General features: G+C 41.6%; 2 protein-coding genes and 1 long non-coding RNA gene across 12 annotated transcripts in view; 1 reads left to right on the forward strand and 2 right to left on the reverse strand.

Moving 5' to 3' along the window:
* Positions 1-10,212, reverse strand: part of TNFAIP8 (TNF alpha induced protein 8) — a 46,141-nt gene extending 35,929 nt beyond the window's left edge. The window contains exon 1 of one of the 2 annotated variants that reach the window (XM_083464668.1): positions 10,043-10,212. In XM_083464668.1, coding sequence (XP_083320794.1) covers position 10,043 — 1 coding nt within the window. In that variant the 5' untranslated portion in view covers positions 10,044-10,212. Of the gene's footprint in view, positions 1-9,817; positions 9,853-10,042 lie in introns of those variants that run through there. The other variant, XM_083464669.1, reaches the window with a different exon arrangement.
* A 1,147-nt stretch (positions 10,213-11,359) lies between these two features.
* Positions 11,360-21,682, forward strand: LOC310688324. Of its 6 annotated transcripts, none has more exons than XR_014516838.1 (5): positions 11,360-14,254; positions 14,408-14,527; positions 14,678-15,048; positions 15,584-15,731; positions 21,543-21,665. It is a non-coding gene; the product is annotated as an uncharacterized lncRNA (long non-coding RNA). The 6 variants fall into 6 exon arrangements; XR_014516839.1 differs by lacking the exon at positions 21,543-21,665 and adding an exon at positions 18,320-18,561; XR_014516841.1 differs by lacking the exons at positions 15,584-15,731; positions 21,543-21,665 and adding an exon at positions 18,320-18,561 and having other exon boundaries at positions 11,360-13,340; positions 14,067-14,254.
* DMXL1 (Dmx like 1) overlaps positions 19,752-22,620 on the reverse strand; it is a 71,640-nt gene continuing 68,771 nt past the window's right edge. For all 4 annotated transcript variants that reach the window (XM_083464364.1, XM_083464363.1, XM_083464362.1 and 1 more), the window contains one exon: positions 19,752-22,345. In XM_083464364.1, the coding sequence (XP_083320490.1) occupies positions 22,121-22,345 (225 nt within the window). In that variant the 3' untranslated portion in view covers positions 19,752-22,120. The remainder of the gene's footprint in view (positions 22,346-22,620) is intronic.

The raw sequence follows: 22,620 nt of genomic DNA on the forward strand, positions 1-22,620 counted from the left end.
GAAACCCAGCCAGATGGGTGGGGTATAAATAAATTATTATTAGTAGTAGCAGTAGTAGTAGTATTTCTTCTGTGGGTACTCAAGGGTATGCAGTATCCACATCTCCCCCCCCCCCCATGTTAAAAGTGTGGCACTTACTGTAACAATTTCGTGGCGAGTAAAGGCACCTTTTTTGATTAAAAAGCACAGTACATAACAATAAACCATGGTTTAGCATGACATTCAAACTGGGTCACTGTCACTTCATTTGCATACTACTTTTCTAGACTATGTAATTTATTACCCATCCTTCACGAACAAGTCTAGGAGGGCTGCTGCTGCAATAATATAAAATTCAGACATATAAATACTTAAAACAAATCACAGTTGCATGAATAGGGTGGGTCCTGAAAATACACATCTAAGGTGTCAAAGACCAGGGTAAAGAGGTGCATCTTCAGTATTTGCCGAAAGCTGCATAGCAAAAGTGCTAGACACACTCAATGTTAAAGGAATACCTGACAGACAAATGGCAACATGGAGGGCAGAACACTAATTACAGAGCAGTAAAATAAAAAAGAGAAAGCACGATTCGCTTCTCTGACCTCATTTGGAAAGTATGCAACTACAGCATTTCTCTTAGTATCAATAGATGATGTTCATCCCTCTGGCATATACATAGATACACACTGGTAAGCTCTATATTGTTTGCCTTTCCCAGTTTAGCTCTCTGCAAAAACTATCCTCCAGCATCAGCCAGTGGAAAAACACGATCAACAAAAGTAGATAAATAAATAAACAAGGGTCTGGACAACGCAAGGCCTAACATAAAGCCAGGGGGATTAGGGGTGCTTGACGTGCAGACCACTTGTAGCAGCTTACACAAAAGCTGGAGTTCATGTAATATAAAGGCAAATGCTCTCTAACATAAAATAATCAGAAAGCTTCTACCATGGCAGAAGACTCTTTGTTCCAGCAGAGGTTTTATCAGTGGAAGAGAGAAGGAATGTGATTTTCACCCTTCCTTTAGCAGTACTGATCACCTCCCAAAACCTTCTCCAGAAGTTTGGCAGCTCCTTTAGAACAGCATGGGAAATGGTGTGAGGAGGAGTACAAATTGGTGAAAATAGCCTCCTTTCCTTTTTGGCTGACAACAACCTCTGCTGGAATCAAAGAGCCTTCCTTTGTTAGAGCAACCATACTGCATGTAAACCACAGTGATTTCCCCCATTCATTCTGTGAATTTTTGACTAGGGGGCAAAATGTTATTTCACATACAGTTCATGTAATTCTTTCAACAACTTCACTACTTATTTGCCTATTTATTCTAGGAAACCTTTCTAGAAGTCAGCCTAACTTGTTTGTCTTTTAGGTTATTATGTGTTAACTAAGTATTCAAATAGCTCCATTTCCATCTGCAGCACAAAGCTATTTCCCTATTATTCAAAGAAAAGACACTGATATGCACATGGATGCATTAAATACTAGGCAAAAACATGAAGAAAATCTACTACTAAGCTGAAAATATATTAACTGAGCAGAAGAAAGAACAAAGACACAATATGTCATTTTGTCACAGCTGATCGCTTCCTGATTCTTTGAAGATTTATTTTAATTTATGTATTATTTTCTTATATATTATATTTTAGTCTAATAAAGTATTCTTTATTAAGTAAACTACATAGTTTATAATATATGTGTGTATATATATATATATATGTGTGTGTGTGTGTGTTATAAAATGCTAAAAAATATGAATGTCTTTATTGTCCTTTAAAGCTCAGAAGTATTTGACCCATTATTTTGAATAATGTAAAATTCAGTGCTCCTCACTTCTCCACACTCCGTTTTCTAACAGGTAAAAAGAGGGTAAGCCCACACCCCATTCCTACTGCAGACTCCCAATTATCTTCTGTGTTCTCTGACCCCTGGACCCCTCCAGCTCAGTTGATGCCCCTCTAAATCATCCCTCACCATCTCCATGTCATAGAAGCCAGTGGTTACAGAAAAAGACAATGGTCCTTTAAGAACAGCTCCTCAGAGGAAATAGGGGCTATGTGGTGGGTTAGGCCAGCCAGCCTTCAGGAGTCCTTAAAAGGCATCAGCATGCTACTGAGACCACAGCTCTCCCAGAGAGAATCCTAGTCAGTACTGGCCAAAGTGAGCTCTCCAGGGTACTAACAAGCTTTCTTTTGCTCTTAGGGGCCTTGCTGTCTTTCCTAGTTGAAATGTGGCAATGCCAATTTTGCCACTAGTCTACTGCCTCTGCCCTGCCCCTGCTCTTCAGCACATGGCCTCCATGGTGCAGAGCATCAATCCACCTCGGATGCGGCACTATTTTGCTTCCCAGGCTCATTCAATAAACTGAAAACTTTGCTACTTTGGAGTCATGCTAGGAGTTTTAGTCCAAAGCATCCAGAGGGCAGTATGCTAAAGGACATACGGCTCTCTGGTCTAAAAGGATGGCTGCCAGCTTATCATAGAAAGGAATCACCATGGTATTGGAATACAAAGGAATACAACTGAGTATTTTGTGTGGCAATTTTCTTGACTTCTTTTTGAAGGCACTCACTTTCATCCTGCACTGGGTGGTGTTGTGGTAGCTCCATTGCACAGGATCTTGGAGCAGCAAGTGAACTTGGCAAGGCAGCAAACAAATCATTGTTAAGGACAGAACACCAAGCCATTGTTAAAACATAGTCAAAGTTTGTTCTTAAGAACAAACTATTGCTTCATACTGCAGTTCGCTGGACATTAATAAACCATAGTTAAGCCTCTGGGCAGAGTTCAGATGATGAAAAAAGCCATAGTTTAACAAACCATGGCTTAGTGTTATGTACTTCTATAGCTTGGTTAAGCTTCTTGCCACTCACCAGTATCCGATGATGAAAATAAAGTGCTCTATATTAACAAAGTCAAACCTTAATGTCCAGTAACTTATCTCATTCATGAAATGGTATTCTCCTTTTGCTACCACCATACCATGTTCAGTTTAGACAAAGGCCTCTTCCATATTCAGAATGAAGGCCTTCCACTAACTCTCTTTGCATATACCAATTGAATTATATGCTTAATTCATTTGTGCAGCTCATCCACAAACTAGTTCCAGAACCTGCTATGCAAATCTAAATAAGGAGCTATGCAAAGAAAGCCCTGTTTGCACTGCTGTAAGTGTAGACAGAAGATTAGAAGACATGAAATACAGACACCATTATGAAAATGTATTCCACTTGTCTCTACGATTCATGTTTCTCTAATGAAAATTATATTTTTGTTTTTCCTCCATCTTATATACAGCACCATTAACATTCAGGTGGAAAATTCAAATTTAATAGAAAAGTCAACAATTGGGGGGGGGGGCAATGCAGCTATATGTTTAGTCATACTAAGGAAAAGAAAAGCACCAGTGCACCCCACACTGCTAAGTGAAGCCTCCCCTAGTACCAAAGGCAGGTGGCTAGGATCATTTAGGATGAGGTGGGGGACCCTGGACCAAAATCAGCCTCCTAGGCCTCTCTATTCATCCCTCTGGATTCTTCCCAGATGATGCCTCCCTCATTCCTAGGCTACACATCATCATGCTTTCATACTCTTAAGTGCTTTTGGCTGGCTGTAATGTGCCCTTTAACTGTGTTAATATTACCTGCTTGCCTTATGGCAAGATCTGGGTGTAGTAATTTCAGACTTGTGTGGCTAGTGAATATACTGCCCATGGATCTCACTGAAAAATCTGAATGTGCCCATTGGTCTAAACAGGTTGGTGACTTGTGGATGAATGTCACAACAACAGGCTTTGGCCAGTTTCCAATGATCAATGATGGGGAGAGTTTTAGCCGAAACCTACAGGCTACACATAGAGCTTGCTCCATAATAGCATTTTAAATGAACGCAGTAGCTGAAGAAGCCACCAGCAAGCACCTCTTGAAACAGCACCAAGAAAGAGTCTCGTTACCTCCGAACACTCCTTGGTGCCCAGAGAAGATGCACTAAGAAGGTACCCAGATAAGCACAGGATACAGATGTAAAGTTTCCTCGCTCCCATCACTCTTGTCTTTTCAACATCTTGAAAGTCTAAGCTGTGAACAAGAACTTAGCAATTATGTTCATGTAAGGAAGAAATTTCTTTAACGTTAACCACTTAATAAGAGGGTGTATGATGATTATGTTGGGAAACAGCCAAACACTTTAGGCTTTCTGCACAGTTCCTGGGTTCCACCTTGCTAAATGAAGGTGCTGTTCCTCCCAAACAGAGAAGCAAGATCCAATCTTCTGGTCTGCAGGTGCCAGATGGGACAGCGCACAGGCGCATGCAGAAGAATGGAAAATGAAGTAAACAAAGAATCTTCTGTACTTCATAGTATTTTGTAGTCCCATTCATACAGGAGATTTTGCCCAAGAATTCTGCTATCCTACATTGTGTTGAGACGAATGAACACGTATACACAGGAAGTGCCTTTACACATGTGAAGAAAAACCTGGTTTACATCATACACATAGCGTACGTATTTTAAGGCAGCATGGCTTTTAATGAATTTTAACTTGACACTGGAGGTTTTAACTTTGTCTTAGTATTCAATGTTTTCTGTTACTGTTTAAATTTATTGGTTTTTGTATTTTCTTTTCTTGTAAAGTGCTTTGTTAGATCCACTGAGCCATCCATTTTTGTTGTTTATGCACATCACCTGGGAGCTAACATTTACAGCAAAAAGTGTACAGTACACATGTAAAGACAACTGAATCTTCTCCCACTCACCCTCCAGGGGCTTGCCATCTGAACGCTAGAAGCGCACCAGGTTGGGGGGAAAGGGCTCTTAGCAGTGGGCCATGGGAAGATAAGGCATGTGAGGGTATAGCTGTCAGCTATACAACTCTTTTTGATGTTAAAAATTACCCACATCGTGCTTTTTGAAAATACAAAAATGGAACAGATATGTGAACGGTGAGGCTGCCATAGTCACATCTAGTTTAGCCTTTGAAAACAAAGGATACAGTTCCTCAAATGAGATCAACTTCCTTACCAAGGACAACTTAAAGGTAATGCTTCCTATCAAATTCCTTACTATATGATGTACATGGAGTTTCACCAGCATAAGAGTATTGACCTATCTGTCATTGTTCATTTTCTCCCCATTGAAGCGAAAAATCAATAACTTTTCCAAACCCATTTGCCCTTGTAACAAGCTCTCCGGAAATACAATTCTTATTAAAATCATGGTAATGTATTTTAGATTTTACTTTTCTCCCTTCACCAGATGTTGGGCAGTGGCATGTAGAATTATGTGTGCAAGTTCATGTGGTAAGGATAGTAGACCTTGGAATACACTAGGACTGCTAACGGCTGCTTAACATACTAAAATATTTTACAAGTACACAAAAAGGTTACAAATGTACATGGCATGAACACCCATGGCTTTATATAAGACCCAAGTTCCATGTCACATGCACACTATGGAAGCAAATACACATTTGCTGCTGAATATTATGTGTTGTTTCCAAATTAATCACTGCTGTTGTAAAGGCAGAAATTCCAACAGTAACTGAAAGACTTTTTCTGAAGAGTATACTGGTATAGGGAAGTATGCTACCTACTTCCTTCAACAGTCAGGAGAGCTGTCCAGATGGTCGCTGGAAAGACAACTAGACCGAAAATTGCCTCAAATTGTGGGAGTATTAAGCCATAGATTTGTTGATCAGGCAAGAACATAGAATTGTACAGTAGGAAGGAACCATGAGAGTCATTGAGTCCAATCCCCTGCAAGGGGCCCCAAACTGGGGCTTGAACCCATGTCCCTGAGATAGCCATCAACACCCTGCAGCCCTATTTGGAATTAATCTTCATGAGAATAACATTCAGATGAGAGGCTGCACCCATTGGCCTTGTACCAGTATCCCTACCAACATAGCCCCATCATCCACTTGCTGCAGGGACATGTCTGTGGAGGAGCCTGTTCTCAGTGCACAGTCTTGCTGCACAATCATGGTTTTAAGTCTGAGAGGGAGTCTACTCGGGTAGACCAGGCTCCTTTCTACAGTTCGCCCCCAAACAGGGCTCCAAAAGAGAGGAAATTTCTAATCACAGTGCTCTTAGTAGTTGCTGAACTTACAACCAGGGCTGAACTGTCTCCTGTCAACATCCTATTTCAGAAATTATTCCAATCTATCCAAATCTTGCAAAACTTCAATCTGATTTCTGAATGATTGCTACCCATATCGCAAATATAAATAAGGCTGTTCACACCCTTTCCAGACATTTCTTCTTCCCTAAGCAGTGGGCCAGAAACTCCTCAACCTGTATTACTGGAATGTTTGCCTACTTTACAATTGCCACACATTACATTGCCCCAAGTCTTTTTCTTTCTTGAATTGTCCTTACAAGATCCAGGTAGTTCACAATCAGATTTCACAAGTACAGAGATGGGTACTGGAATGCTAATACTGGGGGTATGATTTTTGTTTGTTACTATGGTATATATTTTTGTGTTTTTATATTTTAAACTGCCCTGTGACCTTTGGGAAAAGGGCAGTATAGAAATTTACATACATACATACTGGAATATAAAATTGGGCATCCTGAAAATCTCTTTTTTCTTTTTAGAAACAGTAAGGATAATGCCTAGTGAAACCTCTGGTATGAGAGAGCAGTGAGCAAGATTTCTGGTTACCAATAGGCTTATATAATGTTTTGTCCCTCCACTAACTAGTGGAAGCAAGGTAATATACACAAATCAAATGTATAAAAAATTGCACTGTCACAGAATTTAGCTTTCCGTGACAAAGAATATGGAGTATCAGTACCTACTCTTTTCTTTTCCCATTATTTTATTTTTAAGCGAAGAAAATACAGAGCTCTGGATTACTGGCATGCACGGAAACATAACTTTGGCCTACGCAGGATTTTTGGTTCTAATGTGGGTGCTTTCACTGATGTTTAAGGCAGGAGTCTGGTACAAGGTGCAAGACAAGATTGTTCTGAAGTATCTACCAGAACAAACTTGAATCATTGCCAAACTCAGGATGCATGTCCTATTCTTCCTGCACTACACCCAACCAAATACACATTATACATACAAAGCAGGTGTATCAAGTATATACCTATTAAAAAGCAAATATTTGCTTTAGATGGCAGGAAAAGCAAAAGAATGATTACATTGGTCACCTTAGTTTGCTTACAAATGGAAAACATTGACCAGAGAAATCTGGTTTAGCCACATCACCCAAAACATGTTATACAATGTATAACAGATGTGTGCATGCACATACACATACACTTATTCAATTTTTTAATCTACTTTTTATCTTCTTTCCGAACAACTCAAGAAAATCTATTTTGACGAATGAAGCAAGATACACCTGTATCTTCTACTTCTATTTCCCCCAGTTTCCCCACGGCAGAAACCCATGAAATAAACACTTTGGTTACAATCACCATCAAACTTAATATTTCTCGCATTCTAGAAACTTGATCATTAAAACACCACCATGTGTCAAGCATTATGATCATGCCTTTTTTCTTTTTACAGTTTCACAGCAGTAATTTAATTTGAACAATAATTGTTCTCGGGAGGTTAATCAATAATATGCATTATTGTCTAATTCCTAGAATAGGCTAATATTGTTTCCTGCTTTTAGGCTTGCTCAAATTAGAAATCAAAATGCAGTTTATTTTGACAGAATATGTAAATTTCTAATTGCACCCATAAAAAACCCAAGGCATTTGTTTCCTTTCTTCTCATACACACACACCTTGCATATATAGCAGACATGGGGAAGATGTGCCTTTCCTGGTGTTGCTGAGCTATAATTTCCATCATCACTGATCACTGGCCATGCTGGCTGGAACTGATGTGAGTTGGGGGGTTTAACAACATCTGGAGGATCCCTAGTATATAAGCCGCAGAAGCCTCCCAAAACTTGGTGCCTTCCAGGTGTTTTGGGCTGCCAAAACATCAGCCTCAGCCAGTAAAGCCAACAGTCAAAGATAATGGGAGCTTGAACTGCAAGTTGGGGATGGTCAATATATAAAGGTAAAGGTAAAGGGACCCCTGACCATTAGGTCCAGTCGTGGCCGACTCTGGGGTTGCGGTGCTCATCTCGCTTTATTGGCCGAGGAAGCCGGTGTACAGCTTCCGGGTCACGTGGCCAGCATGACTAAGCCACTTCTGGTGAACCAGAGCAGCGCACGGAAACGCCGTTTACCTTCTCGACGGAGCAGTACCTATTTATCTACTTGCACTCTGCTGTGCTTTCGAACTGCTAGGTTGGCAGGAGAAGAGACCGAGCAACGGGAGCTCACCCCGACACGGGGATTCGAACCGCCAACCTTCTGATCGGCAAGTCCTAGGCTCTGTGGTTTAACCCACAGCGCCACCCGCATCCCTGGTCGATATAAAGGCTGCATTTATTTGCATGGGAAGCTGCCTTAAATCAGTTCGAACCACTGGTCCATCTAGCTCAGTATTATTTACACTGATTGGGAGCATCAGTTCTCTGGGGTCTGAGACGGGGATTATCCCAGCTTTACCATTAAATGCCAGAGATGCAATTTAGGAGCTTTGCTCTAACACTGAGCCATGGCCCTTCTTATTATTTGGCAACTGTCTTTTGAACTGCCTTGCGTGTACAAATGCAGCAGGCAGGACAGATAGTACAGCACAGAATGGCAACCCCCAAAGCTTTTAAATTGGTATCCATTTGCCTTAAATAGCCTTAACAATGTACATTTAATACATATTTAACATTAAATATTTAAGGCTGCAGTCCTGCTTACACAGTGCAGTTGCTTAGATCCTAGCGACCTCTACAGCCACACTTAGAAGCCTCTCTAAGCACACTGAACAACAGGCTAGAAGTAAACCCACCATTCAGGTGGTGTGTATGTGTGTGTTTTTAAAGGCCAGCTCCACAATGAACCCAGAAAAAGGAAGAGAAAAGAATAGAAAGGGCTCTGCAACTGCAAGCCTCTGGAAATTCCAGAGCAGCCACCGCAATATGCCTTTCACAGCTACACAAGCTGACCCAGCCACCCAACCTGCGAGAGTTGGGGAGACAGTCAACTTCAACAAGAGGCGCCCCTTCCAATAATCCCAATTGCTCAATGGGATTGCAGGAGCAACAGCGTCTTATTCTCTCCCCCGCCCGCCCTCCAAAAAAGAGGAGTTTGCAGAATCATAGAGTTGGAAGGGACCATGAGGGTCATCTAGCTTAACCCCCTGCAGTGCAGGAATATTTTGCCCACGACCCCTGAGATGAAGAGTCTCAGCTTGTAAGGTTTCCAGCTTTCCATCCACACCCCCTTTTTTGCAGCCCTACGTCTCCTTGGTATTCAAACTGGGGTGCCAATGGGGGACAGATATATATTGCATATAAATTCAATAAATAATAATATCTGTGAACTGCCCTGAGACCTCTGGGTATAGGGCAGTATATAAATTATAATAATAATAATAATAATTGGGGTGAAGGTATATATTGAATATAAATTCAATAAATAATAATATTTGTGAACTGCCCTGTGACCTCCGCATATAGGGAGGTATATAAATTCATTCAATCAATCAATATAAGCCCTGCCTGGAATAGTTGGTCACATGGTGCAACACACAACACAAACACACAATTTGAATGGCAATGTCCATCAACTTTGGGGGAGGGGCTGGCCCCTCAAATATTTTATTTGGGGAGGGGCGAAGGCGAAGGGGCCTTGGCTGCTCTGTATCCCATACCAGCAGGACTATTACGTGAGCGTCATCTGGGGGTGGTTTTCGAATAAGACCAACATGGTAACCTGTGATTTTTATTTTTATTTATTTATCTATGTGTGTGTGTTACTACTACTCACTATCCCACGAATTCCTCAGCGAAGTCTAAGACGTTTCCCCAGCCAAGAAGGGAAGCCTCCGCTCAGAGCGCCCCCCCCCCAACACACCGTAAACTATTTAAAAAGAGCATTTTCCCGTCACGGGCGGGGAGAAGCTGCCGCCGCTTATTTCTCGTCATAAAGGACCCCCCCCCTCACACACCCCGACCCCTCCCTCCAGGGTCGCGGCCACGACGTCACACTCACTGTGTAGCCCGTGAAGAAACCGTTGGGAGGGGGAGGGGAAACCCAACGGCGGCGGCGGCGGCGGCGGCGGCAGTGGCACCTTGACGACTTCTCACAACTCTCCCAATTCCCCGGGGCGCGCGAGACAGCGCGGCTCGGAGTGACAGGCGGGTGAAAGAAAGAGGTTTGGCCCACAGGGGTACAAGGAGAGGCGGGGCTTGAGACTTCGGGCCAATCGCAGAGCGGAGGAGAGGGCTGGGGGGCGGGGGTCTCACCGGAGGTTTGAAAGGTGCGCCGCGTGAGGTTTCGCCCTCAGTGGCGGCAGGGCGTTGGCCGCTGCTCGCCAGCGGGAAAGGGGGCGTTTTGTTGGCCGCGTGTCTCAGGCGCAAGAGAGCCGTGGTCTCTCTCTCTCTCTCTCTCTCTCTCTCTCTCTCTCTCTCTCCGTGGTTTACCCCTTTGTAAAGAAACGGGAATGCGAAACACGTGTCTCTCCTTTCTGAAGTGCCCCGCCTTTGGGAGCTTCTGCGCTCCTGTTCCTTCAACCGGTACAGGACGCCCGCCTGTCATCTTCCTCTGTCTATCAGATCCGGAACGAAATGTCTCAACTGTTTGTAGAGTTGGAAGGGACCCGAGGGTCATCTAGTCCAACCCCCCGCCAGGCAGGAATCTCCGCTAAAGCACCCATGGCAGATGGCAGTTTAAATCGCTTTCTTTTGACCCCAAGTGCTCAGGGAAATCTGTCAAAATCTTTCTACAATGTCTACTTTTAGTTAAGTATTTTTATTTATTTACTTGATTTTTTGGAGGGGGGGTAAGCAGCTCCCCCCAGCTACGACCAATGTTACTAGGTCATCTGGCCTCGTTTTGCAAGGCCCCCACTACCCCATTTTGTGTGCGCACATGCAAATACATATATATATATATATATATATATATAAATATGTATTCTTTGCTACCAACCATTAGGGGACAGTGCGCTTGGGTTTATGGATACTAAACCTGGGGGCAGGGTGTTAGGGAGAAATAGCCCCCAGTAGCCCCATTGCGTGCTCAGTGGGCACATCATGGCTGACCGACTCTTGAGGTGGGGAAATCAAGATTTTACTATACAGTACTGAAGGGTATCTCAATGTGTAAGTAAAGGGACCCCTGGCCATTAGGTCCAGTTGTGGCCAACTCTGGGGTTGCGGCGCTCATCTTCCTTTATTGGCCGAGGGAGCCAGCGTACAGCTTCCAGGTCATGTGGTCAGCATGACTAAGCCGCTTCTGGCGAACCAGAGCAGCGCATGGAAACGCCGTTTACCTTCCCACCGGAGTGGTACCTATTTATCTACTTGCACTTTGATGTGCTTTTGAACTGCTAGGTTGGCAGGAGCAGGGACCGAGCAACGGGAGCTCACCCCGTCGCGGGGATTTGAACCGCCGACCTTCTGATCGGTAAGTCCTAGGCTCTGTGGCTTAACCCACAGTGCCACCCGCATCCCTATCTCAATGTGTACATGCCATCTATTTAAAGTGCATGACTCCCCCCAAATATTCTTGGGAACTGTAGTTTAAGAATGCTGGGAATCATAGCTCTGAGATGTAAACTAAAGTTCCCAGGGTGCAAAAAGGTGTACCAGACTGCCTCTTATGGGGTCTGGAATATGCTACAACATTTTGCTGCAGTTCCCACTTGTGTATGCATAATACATACCCCCAACACACACACAACACAATAACAAAAATTCAACAATATATCCAGCTGGGTATACAAAACCTAAACATATTAAATAATGACACCCAATTTAAAATCACAACTATATTTCTCTAGATAGTGTGGTGAGAGATACAGTTTAGCTTCAGATTTACAGGTATGTGCTATTTTTCCTCAATAACTAAATTCCAATAGATTTTTTTATGCCATAAGGATATAGTCCATATTTTTAAAAAAACAATTTCCACTATTTTGCTATAGGGATCCTGGCAGCACACATGTCAAAAGTTCCTTTTGGCAAAATGTATTCATGGTGTATGCCCTCAAATTTAGTAGGGATAACTGGGGAGGAATTTGAATATGTGTTTTAACAATCTTTCATATTTCCTGAATAATTTCATTCCAGAATAAAGCAACCTGTAGGAATCCCTGTCACCATTCATCCTACAGTTTGGTGATGTATTGGAAGTAATATTTGGAAGTGCACAATATTTATAAAGAGGTAGTGGGCTTTGGGTTTGCTTTGTCATGAAAGGAGTCTTGAAGGAGCTTGAAACAACAACAAAAAGTTGTTGGTATTCTCTTTAGCATTTATATAGCAATATGGGAAGTAGGCTAAACCTAGACCTGCTGTATTATATAGTCCCAGATAATTTGCCATTATTATAGCTTCAGCTCCCTGTCTGTTAAGGGGGGAAAGCAACAAACAATATTGGAACTAGCATGGGAAGTGACCCTAAAGGTCATATTGTCTTCAATATACCACTTCAGACTGTAATGAGGCTGAGCACAAATACGAACTTTCAGAAGTCCTATGAAACGATATCTATGAGTAAAATTCTGGGTTTTAGCTCTTTAAATAAACCACACACTTTTTCTACTAAAACAATGAAATACTATTCAGAAGTTTAAAAACAAGGAGAGAACTGTAAAAGGCAGAAAGTAAGAGGCTCTAAATTAAGTTTAAATGCTATTTTTCATAGTAAACAGAAACATTGAAAATTCCGGCTTTTAGGAGCTTGATACCCTGGCTCCCCTTTTCTTGCAACTACAGCTTCCCTTATTAATCAGCTGCACTTCCAATTTAAAACCCTCCCTTTATTTCCACAGTCTTCACCTATTTAGGAAAGCCTAAAACGACCTACCTAATCCTGAGAGAAAAAAGAGACGACTCATCTTCTGTCTGAAAAATGCAGTTTTAAATTGCTGTCACAGGTGTCAGGTCTCCTGTTTGTCTTGCTTTCTAATTTTGCAACGTTGCAGCACTTATCTCACAAACTTCCTACTAGTACACAATAATTAAAAGCATATTAGTCTGCTTCAGGTGAAAAGCTTCTGGCAGTCCTAGAGTTAATAAGTCTGAAGTAGAAGCAGTCTTCCTGGCTGACAGGAGACAAAATAAAAATCCAATTGTTTTATATATGTGGCACAATCAAAGCTCAAGTAAAGTATTAAACATTGGTAATAGGACCCATTTGGAGAAAGATACTTATTTTCCTCCTCCTCCTCACCTGAGAAACTAACTTTGTGCTTGCTCCACTCTGCTCTCATAATAAAATAAAAAATAAAATAATTGAAGATGGACCATAGCACTTGGATACATTAGTCACTTGAAGGAGGACGGTGAGTACAAAGGATCCCTGGCCCCAACACCCACATGCTGGGCATAGGCACCTCTGTAGGTCAGGGTGGAGAACCTGTGGCCATTCAGATGTTGGATTACAACATCGGCCCAGTATACCTGAAGGAGCATCTTTACCCCCATCGTTCAGCCCAGACACTGAGGTCCAGCTCCGAGGGCCTTCTGGCAGTTCCTTCATTGCAAAAACTAAGGTTACAGGGAACCAGGCAGAGGGCCTACTCAGTAGTAGTGCCCGCCCTGTGGAACACTCTCCCACCAGATGTCAAGGAAATAAACAACTGTCTGATTTTTAGAAGACATCTGAAGGCAGCCCTGTTTAGGGGAGTTTTTAATGTTTGATGTTTTATTGTGTTTTTAATATCCTATTGGAAGCTTCCAAGAGTGGCTGGGGAGGCCCGGCCAGATGGGCAGGGTATAAGTAATTATTATTATTATTATTATTATTATTATTATTATTATTATTATTATTATTATTATAGCTAAGATTCCTGGCTGTTGGTTATGCTGGCAGGATCTGAAGCGAGTCCAACAAGATCTAGATGGCCACAGGTTTTCCATCCCATCTCTATACTGAGAGAACTCAAGGCCCAAATATGCCATTTTACTTGCATCAAACAGTGATTCCCATTGTGAAGGAAACTAGTGGTTTGGAGGGGAGGGGGTTAATAGTTTTTCCTTTCCTTCTATATATGTATTTATTTACATAGACCCTGGTGGTCTCCCATCTGGACAATTCAGCAGACCCGCCAAGTGTCCCTTTTTTCCAGGAACAGATTTACAGAAGCCATTGTGACACCTCCCTCTGCTGGCTCACTGGTCTCCAGAGTGTTAAAAGGCCTGGTGAGCTCCTATGGTTGGATCATTTCGTGTTTGTTATAGGAAGAAGACAAGACACGTAAGTAGGATTTCTCTCAGCATCTGCATTCTATGATGACAGAGAATTCCTCTTGAGCTTTGAGGCATGAATGCCAAAATCAGTTTAGAGACATAGATCAGGAGAGTACTAACTGTGGGCCCCATTTCTCACATTTTTCTCTTTCTTTTCTAGGCATTCAAGGCTGAGAAAAGTGTTTTCCAGGTTGGGAAGGAGAAATAAGATTTTGCCTCTCCCTGAGACCTGCTCCTCACCCACAAACTCCCCCTCCGCCTTCCCCTCTGGACAAAAAAGGTAAAACGCTTCTGCATATAGATGTTGCTTCCAGAGTAATATTAGTCCCTAAGTAAGGCTTCTTAGGAAAGGTCTCTCTGTAACTGTCTGAGTCCTGTTTCGAGGTTCAGAAAATAAACATATCCCATGTGGCTCTTTCTTTCCCTGTAGGCTCTGCAGACCTCCTGCCAGCCAGAACTAAAAACCCCAGGAAAACATGAAGGCAATGTCTATTTCCAAGGATATGTTCAGGGTATATAAGAAAGTCCCTAAAACAGTTATAATTGCTAGCCTTCTCTTCTTTTCCATTGAGATGACATAATATCTGAAGGCCTGGAGGGAGAGCAGGGGCAGGACAGCTTTTATACTGACACCATGAACCACAGAACCTGAACACGGAGTTTGCCCTCACTCTCTACCAATGGGCAGAGCTCCACCATGGAACGAACCTCGCCATTTCCCCAATGAGTGTGTCTCTTTCTTTGGGGCTCAAGGAAGCCCATTGGCTCAGCTGCAGCATGGTCTGGTATACAGCACTCATGGTAAGACAACCTTCTGAGAAACAGCTTTTCGGTGAGCAGTGCATGCTGTCGTGAACTTCACCTTACAGCTTGGCCTGTCTTTCCTCTGAGACGCCAAGAAAGCCGCCCTCCTGGGGCACGAGGGCTGCCTGGGTCATGGCGGGGTCCGGAGAGCCAGACTCCACATAGCCCAGCAGGAGCAGGGACAAGGGAGGGCATGTCCTCTATGGGGGATCTTACAAGCCCAACTGGGGAGAATTTAACATTTTTAAAGCAAATGTGCTGGATTTGGGGTTTGGTTCAGGCCCTGACTCGGCAGCAGTGGAGGGTCTATCGGGAGACTTCGTATGTCTTGAAAATTGGCAACCCCAGATGTTTTTGCTTCCCTGATTCGCAAGACAATACAAACTGATTGTATTGCACACTCTTTTGCACTGACACGCTTTATTAAGCTAGAGCAACTGTTCACTCGCCTGATGAAGCCTTTTAAAAGAATTGTTTAAGCCTAAACAATCACCTAGCATAATTACTTTTATTTTAAAATTTAACCTTACAGTTCCTAAGTTATTCCTTATAATGGAAGATGGCTTATCGAGTAAAGCTATCAGAGTGCAACTCAAAGTAGAAATATTGCACAGCTGGGCTGGATCCAGATGACCACATTTAACACCACAGAAAACAGATGCCCAGTGTTTTTAGCACAGGTAGCATATCTGATTAGACATATTTAACTGGTGGGCAGACAAGGCTGGTTGTTTCAGATGCTTCTTTCTTTGCATGCCTTGTTGAGATCCTAAAATGTCTGTCCAACAGTTGCTTGAAAAGCTTTGAGAGATTGAAAGCGTAACTTGGTATTCATGAATTACAACTGACTTAATTTTCTTTACTGATACATTTCAAGGCAGCTGCTTTTTATAAACTGCCAATCTGCCTAGGGACAGCAAATCAATGAGTAAAATGATTGGTTGCATTGCACAAACACATTGTATCCTAACAGTGATCTCCGGATCATTAGATTTGTATAGTATTTTCCACCAGTGTTAAGGTAGCTGACTTGAGAAATTCTAAAGTAAAAATTTCCACCATATTTTTTTTAAAGTAGCATAATACACTGAGCTTTCTGCAGGTTAACTCTGACATTATGTGAGACTTTTTAAAAAAATACTGCAAGATCTTGTGTAATATCTTCAGATGCTCAAAAACAAAAACAAAAAAACCCCTTCTTATCCCTGCCCTTCCTGGAAGGCATGAAGGCAAGAAGTGGTGTCTGGTGCAGCAAATTGTGCAACATTTCAAAGCAGTATTGCCATTGAGAAAATGGCAAAAGGTTTTCAGTGGGAGGGAGAGAGAAAAGATAGAAAAATACATCACTGCTGGCCCCCTGTCCCTTCATAAGAAAACCCAATAACTAACAGTCTACCTTTAGTGCAAGCCTTCCACATGAACAATTTTTGGAAGTTCATACTTTCATGTGATGGGGGGGGATAGTAATTCAGTAGTTTCTAAATTAGAAACTGAAATGATGGTTTTGTTCAAGCAAGCAATACAATCACTTGAAATAAAAAAATTCCTTCCAGTAGCACCTTAAAGACCAACTAAGTTAGTTCTTGGTATGAGCTTTCGTGTGCATGCACACTTCTTCAGATACACTAACTGAAGAAGTGTGCATGCACACGAAAGCTCATACCAAGAACTAAGTTAGTTGGTCTTTAAGGTGCTACTGGAAGGAATTTTTTTATTTTGACTATGGCAGACCAACATGGCTACCTATCTGTAACTGGAATCACTTGAAAGTAATGGGTTTTTTCCCCATCAAGGATCAAATCTAAAGGGTTCAGTACCATCCACATATAGAATAGGGCTAAGTAACTGCTGCAAGTAACACCTAAGTCGAAAGCTACTGTTCAGCTTAAAAACACAACTTGTCTTGGCCAGTGCAAACTGCTACATCAGGGTGGGGAACCAGCATAGGTTCCAATTTGGCCTGCAAAACCATTTCCCTTAAATCCTGTGTCCAACACCTGATGTAGTATGTGATGGTAGGTGTGGGGCAGGCAGAGACTGGGCAGGATCAGCTGCAGAACCAAGTTCCTTATGGAAAGTTTGTGCAGCAGAACCCTGTGGAAAGCAGGGTTGAAGTCGCCACCCATCAGCTGCGTGACTGAGTTTCCCATGGGAAATTTGACTGCACATCAATCCCTACAGAAAGCAGCTCTGCTAAATATAGGCATTGCAAAGCCCCTTGCACTGCAAAGACACACCAAAACAGCAAGCAAAACTCCTGTTGCATGATGCTGTCTCATACATAGGCAGGCCCCTTCTCTGGATCCAAGCCTTGATGTTTCACGTTCGATATGGCTAGATTCCCAACTTCCCATCAGCCTCAGCTAGGTGTGGGGCAATTTCCAATGCTCAGGGATGGGGAGAGTTTTAGCTGAAACCTACAGGCTCCATGGGACATGGGTGGCGCTGTGGATTAAACCACAGAGCCTAGGACTTGCCGATCAGAAGGTCAGCGGTTCGAATCCCCACGACGGGGTGAGCTCACATTGCTCGGTCCCTGCTCCTGCCAACCTAGCAGTTCAAAAGCACGTCAAAGTGCAAGTAGAGAAATAGGTACCGCTCCGGCGGACGGTAAATGGTGTTTCCGTGTGCTGCTCTGGTTCGCCAGAAGCGGCTTAGTCATGCTGGCCACATGGCCCGGAAGTCGGTCATGACTGGACCTAATGGTCAGGTGTCCCTTTACCTTTACAGGCTCCATGCAGCTTGCTCCATACAGAGCAGGGCTTTTGTTCAGCCAAAACTCACTGTAACCTAGTTCTGACACCTCTCAGGTGGGCACCATAAGTCATAAGAAAATAGGGTAGGCGTTCATGGTGAGTTCTGACACCTCTTTTTCTAGAATATGCATGATAGCATTCTAAATGAGCACATTAGCTGAAGAAGCCACCAACAAGCACCTCTTGAAACAGCACCAAGAAAGAGTCTCATTACCTCCGAACACTCCTTGGTGCCCAGAGAAGATGCACTAAGAAGGTCCCCAGATAAGCACAGGTTACAGATGTAAAGTATCCTCACTCCCATCACTCTTGTCTTTTCAACATCTTGAAAGTCTAAGCTGTGAACAAGAACTTAGCAATTATGCTCATGTAAGGAAGAATTTTCTGTAACATTAATCATCATACACCCTCTTATTAAATGGTTATGTTGGGAAACAGCCAAGCACTTTAGGCTTTCTGCGCAATTCCTGGGTTCCACCTTGCTAAATGAAGGTGCTGTTCCTCCCAAACAGAAGCAAGATCCAATCTTCTGGCCTGCAGGTGCCAGATGGTACAGCGCACAGGCGCATGCAGAAGAATGGAAAATGAAGTAAACAAAGAATCTTCTGTACTTCACAGTATTTTGTAGTACCATTCATATAGGAGATTTTGCCCAAGAATTCTGCTAGTCGGCATTGCATTGAGAGGAACAAACACGCGTACACAGGAAGTGCCTTTACACGTGTGAAGAAAAACCTGGTTTACATCATACACATAGCGTACGTATTTAAGGCAGCATGGCTTTTAATGAATTTTAACTTGACACTGGAGGTTTTAACTTTGTCTTGGTATTTAATGTTTTCTCTTACTGTGCCAGTTCATCAATTTTTGTTCTTCCTTTTCTTGTAAAGTGCCTTGTTACAGCCAAACAGTGGCATAAAATGTTTTAATAAATACTCTATATACCGGTAAATAAAGGTAAAGGGACCCCTGACCGTTAGGTCCAGTTGCGGACGACTCTGGGGTTGTGCACTCATCTCGCTCTATAGGTCGAGGGAACCAGCGTTTTTCCACAGACAGCTTCTGGGTCATGTGGCCAGCATGTCTAAGCCGCTTCTGGCGAACCAGAGCAGCACACAGAAACGCCGTTTACCTTCCCACCGGAGCAGTACCTATTTATCTACTTGCACTTTGACGTGCTTTCAAACTGCTAGGTTGGCAGGAGCTGGGGCCGAGCAACAGGAGCTCACCCCGTCATGGGGATTCGAATCACGAGCTTCTGATCAACAAGCCCTAGGCTCTGTGGTTCAACCCACAGCACTACCTGTGTCCCCATGTCGTCCCCCAAAGTGGCCTGCAGGGGTCAGGAGAACCCCATAACAGCATGTGGATCGTGGTGTCTAGCAAGCTGAAATGTTTGCACTGACAAGTTTTGCATCAGAAGAGCGTGACACTGAATTCCTTCCTCTGCTTTCAGTCTGATGTGTTAACCACTCTTGGTACAAATTCATGATCACGTATGAAATCTATATTTCAGCAACAAATTGATTAGAAGGGTGGGGAAAAGTGCATATCTTACCAATCTTCAACGTCATACCACGGTTTCCCCAGTTTGTGAATGAGCCAGATTGAGCTCTGAACTAAGTATACCAAAAGATGAGTAGAATGATCCAGCTTAAACAAACTGTTACATCCAATTTCAAGGAATTATGGTTTGTTTAAACTACGGTTTCATATCCTGGGCATTTGAAACAAACCACAATTCCTTGAGTTCAGATGTAAGAGGGAACAGCAGTTAGTTTCAAACTTGGAAGTTGCATGTTTCAACCTCTTCACTAGGAGCACAAAAAAGAAAGGTGGGAGGGAATATATTAAATTGAGGGGACAGACATAACATTAATATCCTTAAAATGACCTTCACGCTAAGGAAAGAGTCTTCATAAAAAGTTCATAGCAACTATGGCATTTTGGAACAATGATTCTCTACACGACTTTTTATTTAGGCATTATGGGTGGGTACTAAATACATGACAATATTACAAAATTTGAGTTATTAGCTGAAGAGTATTCTTCACAAACACACTCATTCACCCAGTTTCCTTGTAGAAGTGCAGAACTGTATACAATATTGGAATATTGGCATACTTAAAGTGCAACTTGTCAAAAGTTTTACTGAAAAATAATAGTACTTCTCAAAATATAAATTTCCATCTTAAATTTATTTATTTATTTATTTATTTTTAAAAAGTCTGAGCTGCTGGTACCCTGAACTGTAAATTTTCAGTATGCTTGGCTGCCTTTGTGATTCAAATATAAAACTCAGAAACTGGAAAATTAGGGTTTGTCTCTTTAACGTTGAAATCATTTCCCCACGTTTGTCTTTTGAATTAAAATGTGAAGGGCGACAGTGTTTAAAGAGGAAATGCTTTAATACATACATGAAATATAATCATCACAGCACTCAAACTCATGATCTGCTCCAAAATAGTTGTGCAGGCTTTCTGTCCAGCATAAGCATAACTTTCCATAACCCTAGCATGTATCATCCTTGTTGATGACTTTATAGAAGCCCCATAAGGGACATAGGCCACTCTACAGGCCACTCCAAGCACTTATTTGCTGGTGCTACTTCCTTCATAAGTAGGGTATTAAAAGGCATGTCTTCCAGTCATGTGACTGCTTCATGGCACATGATAGAGCTATTGTCGCCAAGTCTCCCCATGGCCTGATCATTGTGTCTTAAAACATCAATTGATTCACAGGAATTTCAGAGGAAAAATGATTAAAATTCAATGTATCAAACAACTGTGCTAGTTCTTTGAAATGCCCACTGTGCATTTCTTCTCTACAATAGTAGCATATATGTTATTGCACAAATTTAAATGCAGGCTAAGTGCTTAGAAACCACCCCTCTGCTCCTTGCACAGAAATCTGCAAAAAATTACATTTAAAATCATATAAAATGTTACAAAATATTAAAATTAAAATGTTAAAGTATGTGTCCTGAGAATATTACAAAATTCATTATACAAGCCCTTCATTTTTGTTTTATTTACAGCATCCATTCCCAGACATATTTTTTTTTACAATTAGCATTGTATTGACACTTCCCACCCCCAATATTATAGCAAAAAGTATATTATTTGCATTTGAGTAACCAGTCTCTTATCTAGTTTACATACTTTTCTACACTTCTAAAATGAAATAATCCAGAATAGTTGTTTTAGCACATAGAAAACGTTGAAGGCTTTGTGCATTTCTATATTTTGGTCAAAACAGTTAGTGTATACACTTTTTACATTTTGGCAAAAGAAATGTGAAAACCTTATTTCAATATACTTTGATTTCCCCCATTATAAATCTATAGTATATTTCATACCCCAGATTAGTCATTTTCTTTTGCAGTATTTTCTAAATTTGCTTCAGAAAGGCAGTTACAAGGTAAACACTACGATCTAAGTGCTGGGGAGAAAACAGCATCTTTGGGCTAAATGAAAACAAATTCACCAGAAAGGGTAAATAGCATTATTTGTCTATTTCCTGAAACACTCAGCGTTTTACAAAAGAACAATTCGCATTCAGTATCCTATGCAGCACATTCCTATGGTTCATTTCATCAACACTAAAGGTTCATGTATTGTTTTCTTTAAATATAATTCTTAAACAGTTTTATGAGAGAGATAATCACATAATATTTGCATATTTTTAAACAGGGCTTAGATAAAAATATATATTCTGTATGTCTCTTGGTTTAAGGAAAAGACTGCCATCCTGATAGCAGCCGTTCAAACATGGAAAGTTCCGACACAAAGTCTATCCTTCAATTCTTAGCTCTGCATACAGAGTTCAAATTGCAACAATGATCAACTTGGATTCCAGGGATTAGGTAGCAGCGGTGGCTCAACTCTCAAGAGGTGCTTATTTTAGACAAGTACAACCCATACTCATAGCTAGCTAGGAGGAGGAATTTGGCAACAGATAGTTGTATTTATCAGGCTAACATCATAAGGCTTCCTTATGGTATGGGTCTTTAGAGAAGAATAAATGAAAAAAGACCACGTTCACCTACAAATTAAAAACACAGCAACGTACATAAAAAACTTCAGCAACATACATATTTTAAACATTTAGTGAATGATCGATCGCATATGGTTTAGGCAAAACCAGAAGGAACTTATTAAATCTTTAAGGCATCAGTGCATCAAGGACTGAAGCGCCAAGAAATAAATATAAACATCGAAAAATGTTATTGTGGTGTTATCTGTACAATCATCAACATACTTTACATACAATTGTTACCCACTTATAAAATATATTTCAGTATTAACACCACACTAGAGCATGAATTTCACATCACTTTTCAAAACTTCACTGAGTGAGCTAAATCGATCTGGCAAGATTCTCATCTTTACTGTCCCATCAGCTCCACATGAGAATATGTGATTTGCTGGTCCTGTCTCAATCTGCATGACACCTGTCCCAAGATTTCTGAAAATAGACTGTCGAGAATGTTCATTGATGAAAGTGTGAAGAAGACCAAAGTTAGATAGACTCCATACCTAAAAACACAAAGAAAAATATTTCAATATGTGGGTTTGTTTTGGCTATTACAAGGATAATATTGTTTGCTTAATCCATTATCTCATACTAAAATTATTTCATCAATACTGTAACTTTGGTTATTGTGTGTTTTTATATATATATTATTTCATTTTATGGTTTGTACTGCAAGCCTACTTCAACTTCTGTAAAGAAAGGCAGGGTATAAGTATTTTAAATAAAAATGAATTCATAGTTAAGGCAATACTAAACAGTCTTAGGTCTAAGGAAAAAG

Source organism: Podarcis liolepis (assembly GCF_965112155.1).
Source record: "Podarcis liolepis genome assembly, chromosome: 11".
In the NCBI taxonomy this organism is placed as follows: Eukaryota; Metazoa; Chordata; class Lepidosauria; order Squamata; family Lacertidae; genus Podarcis; species Podarcis liolepis.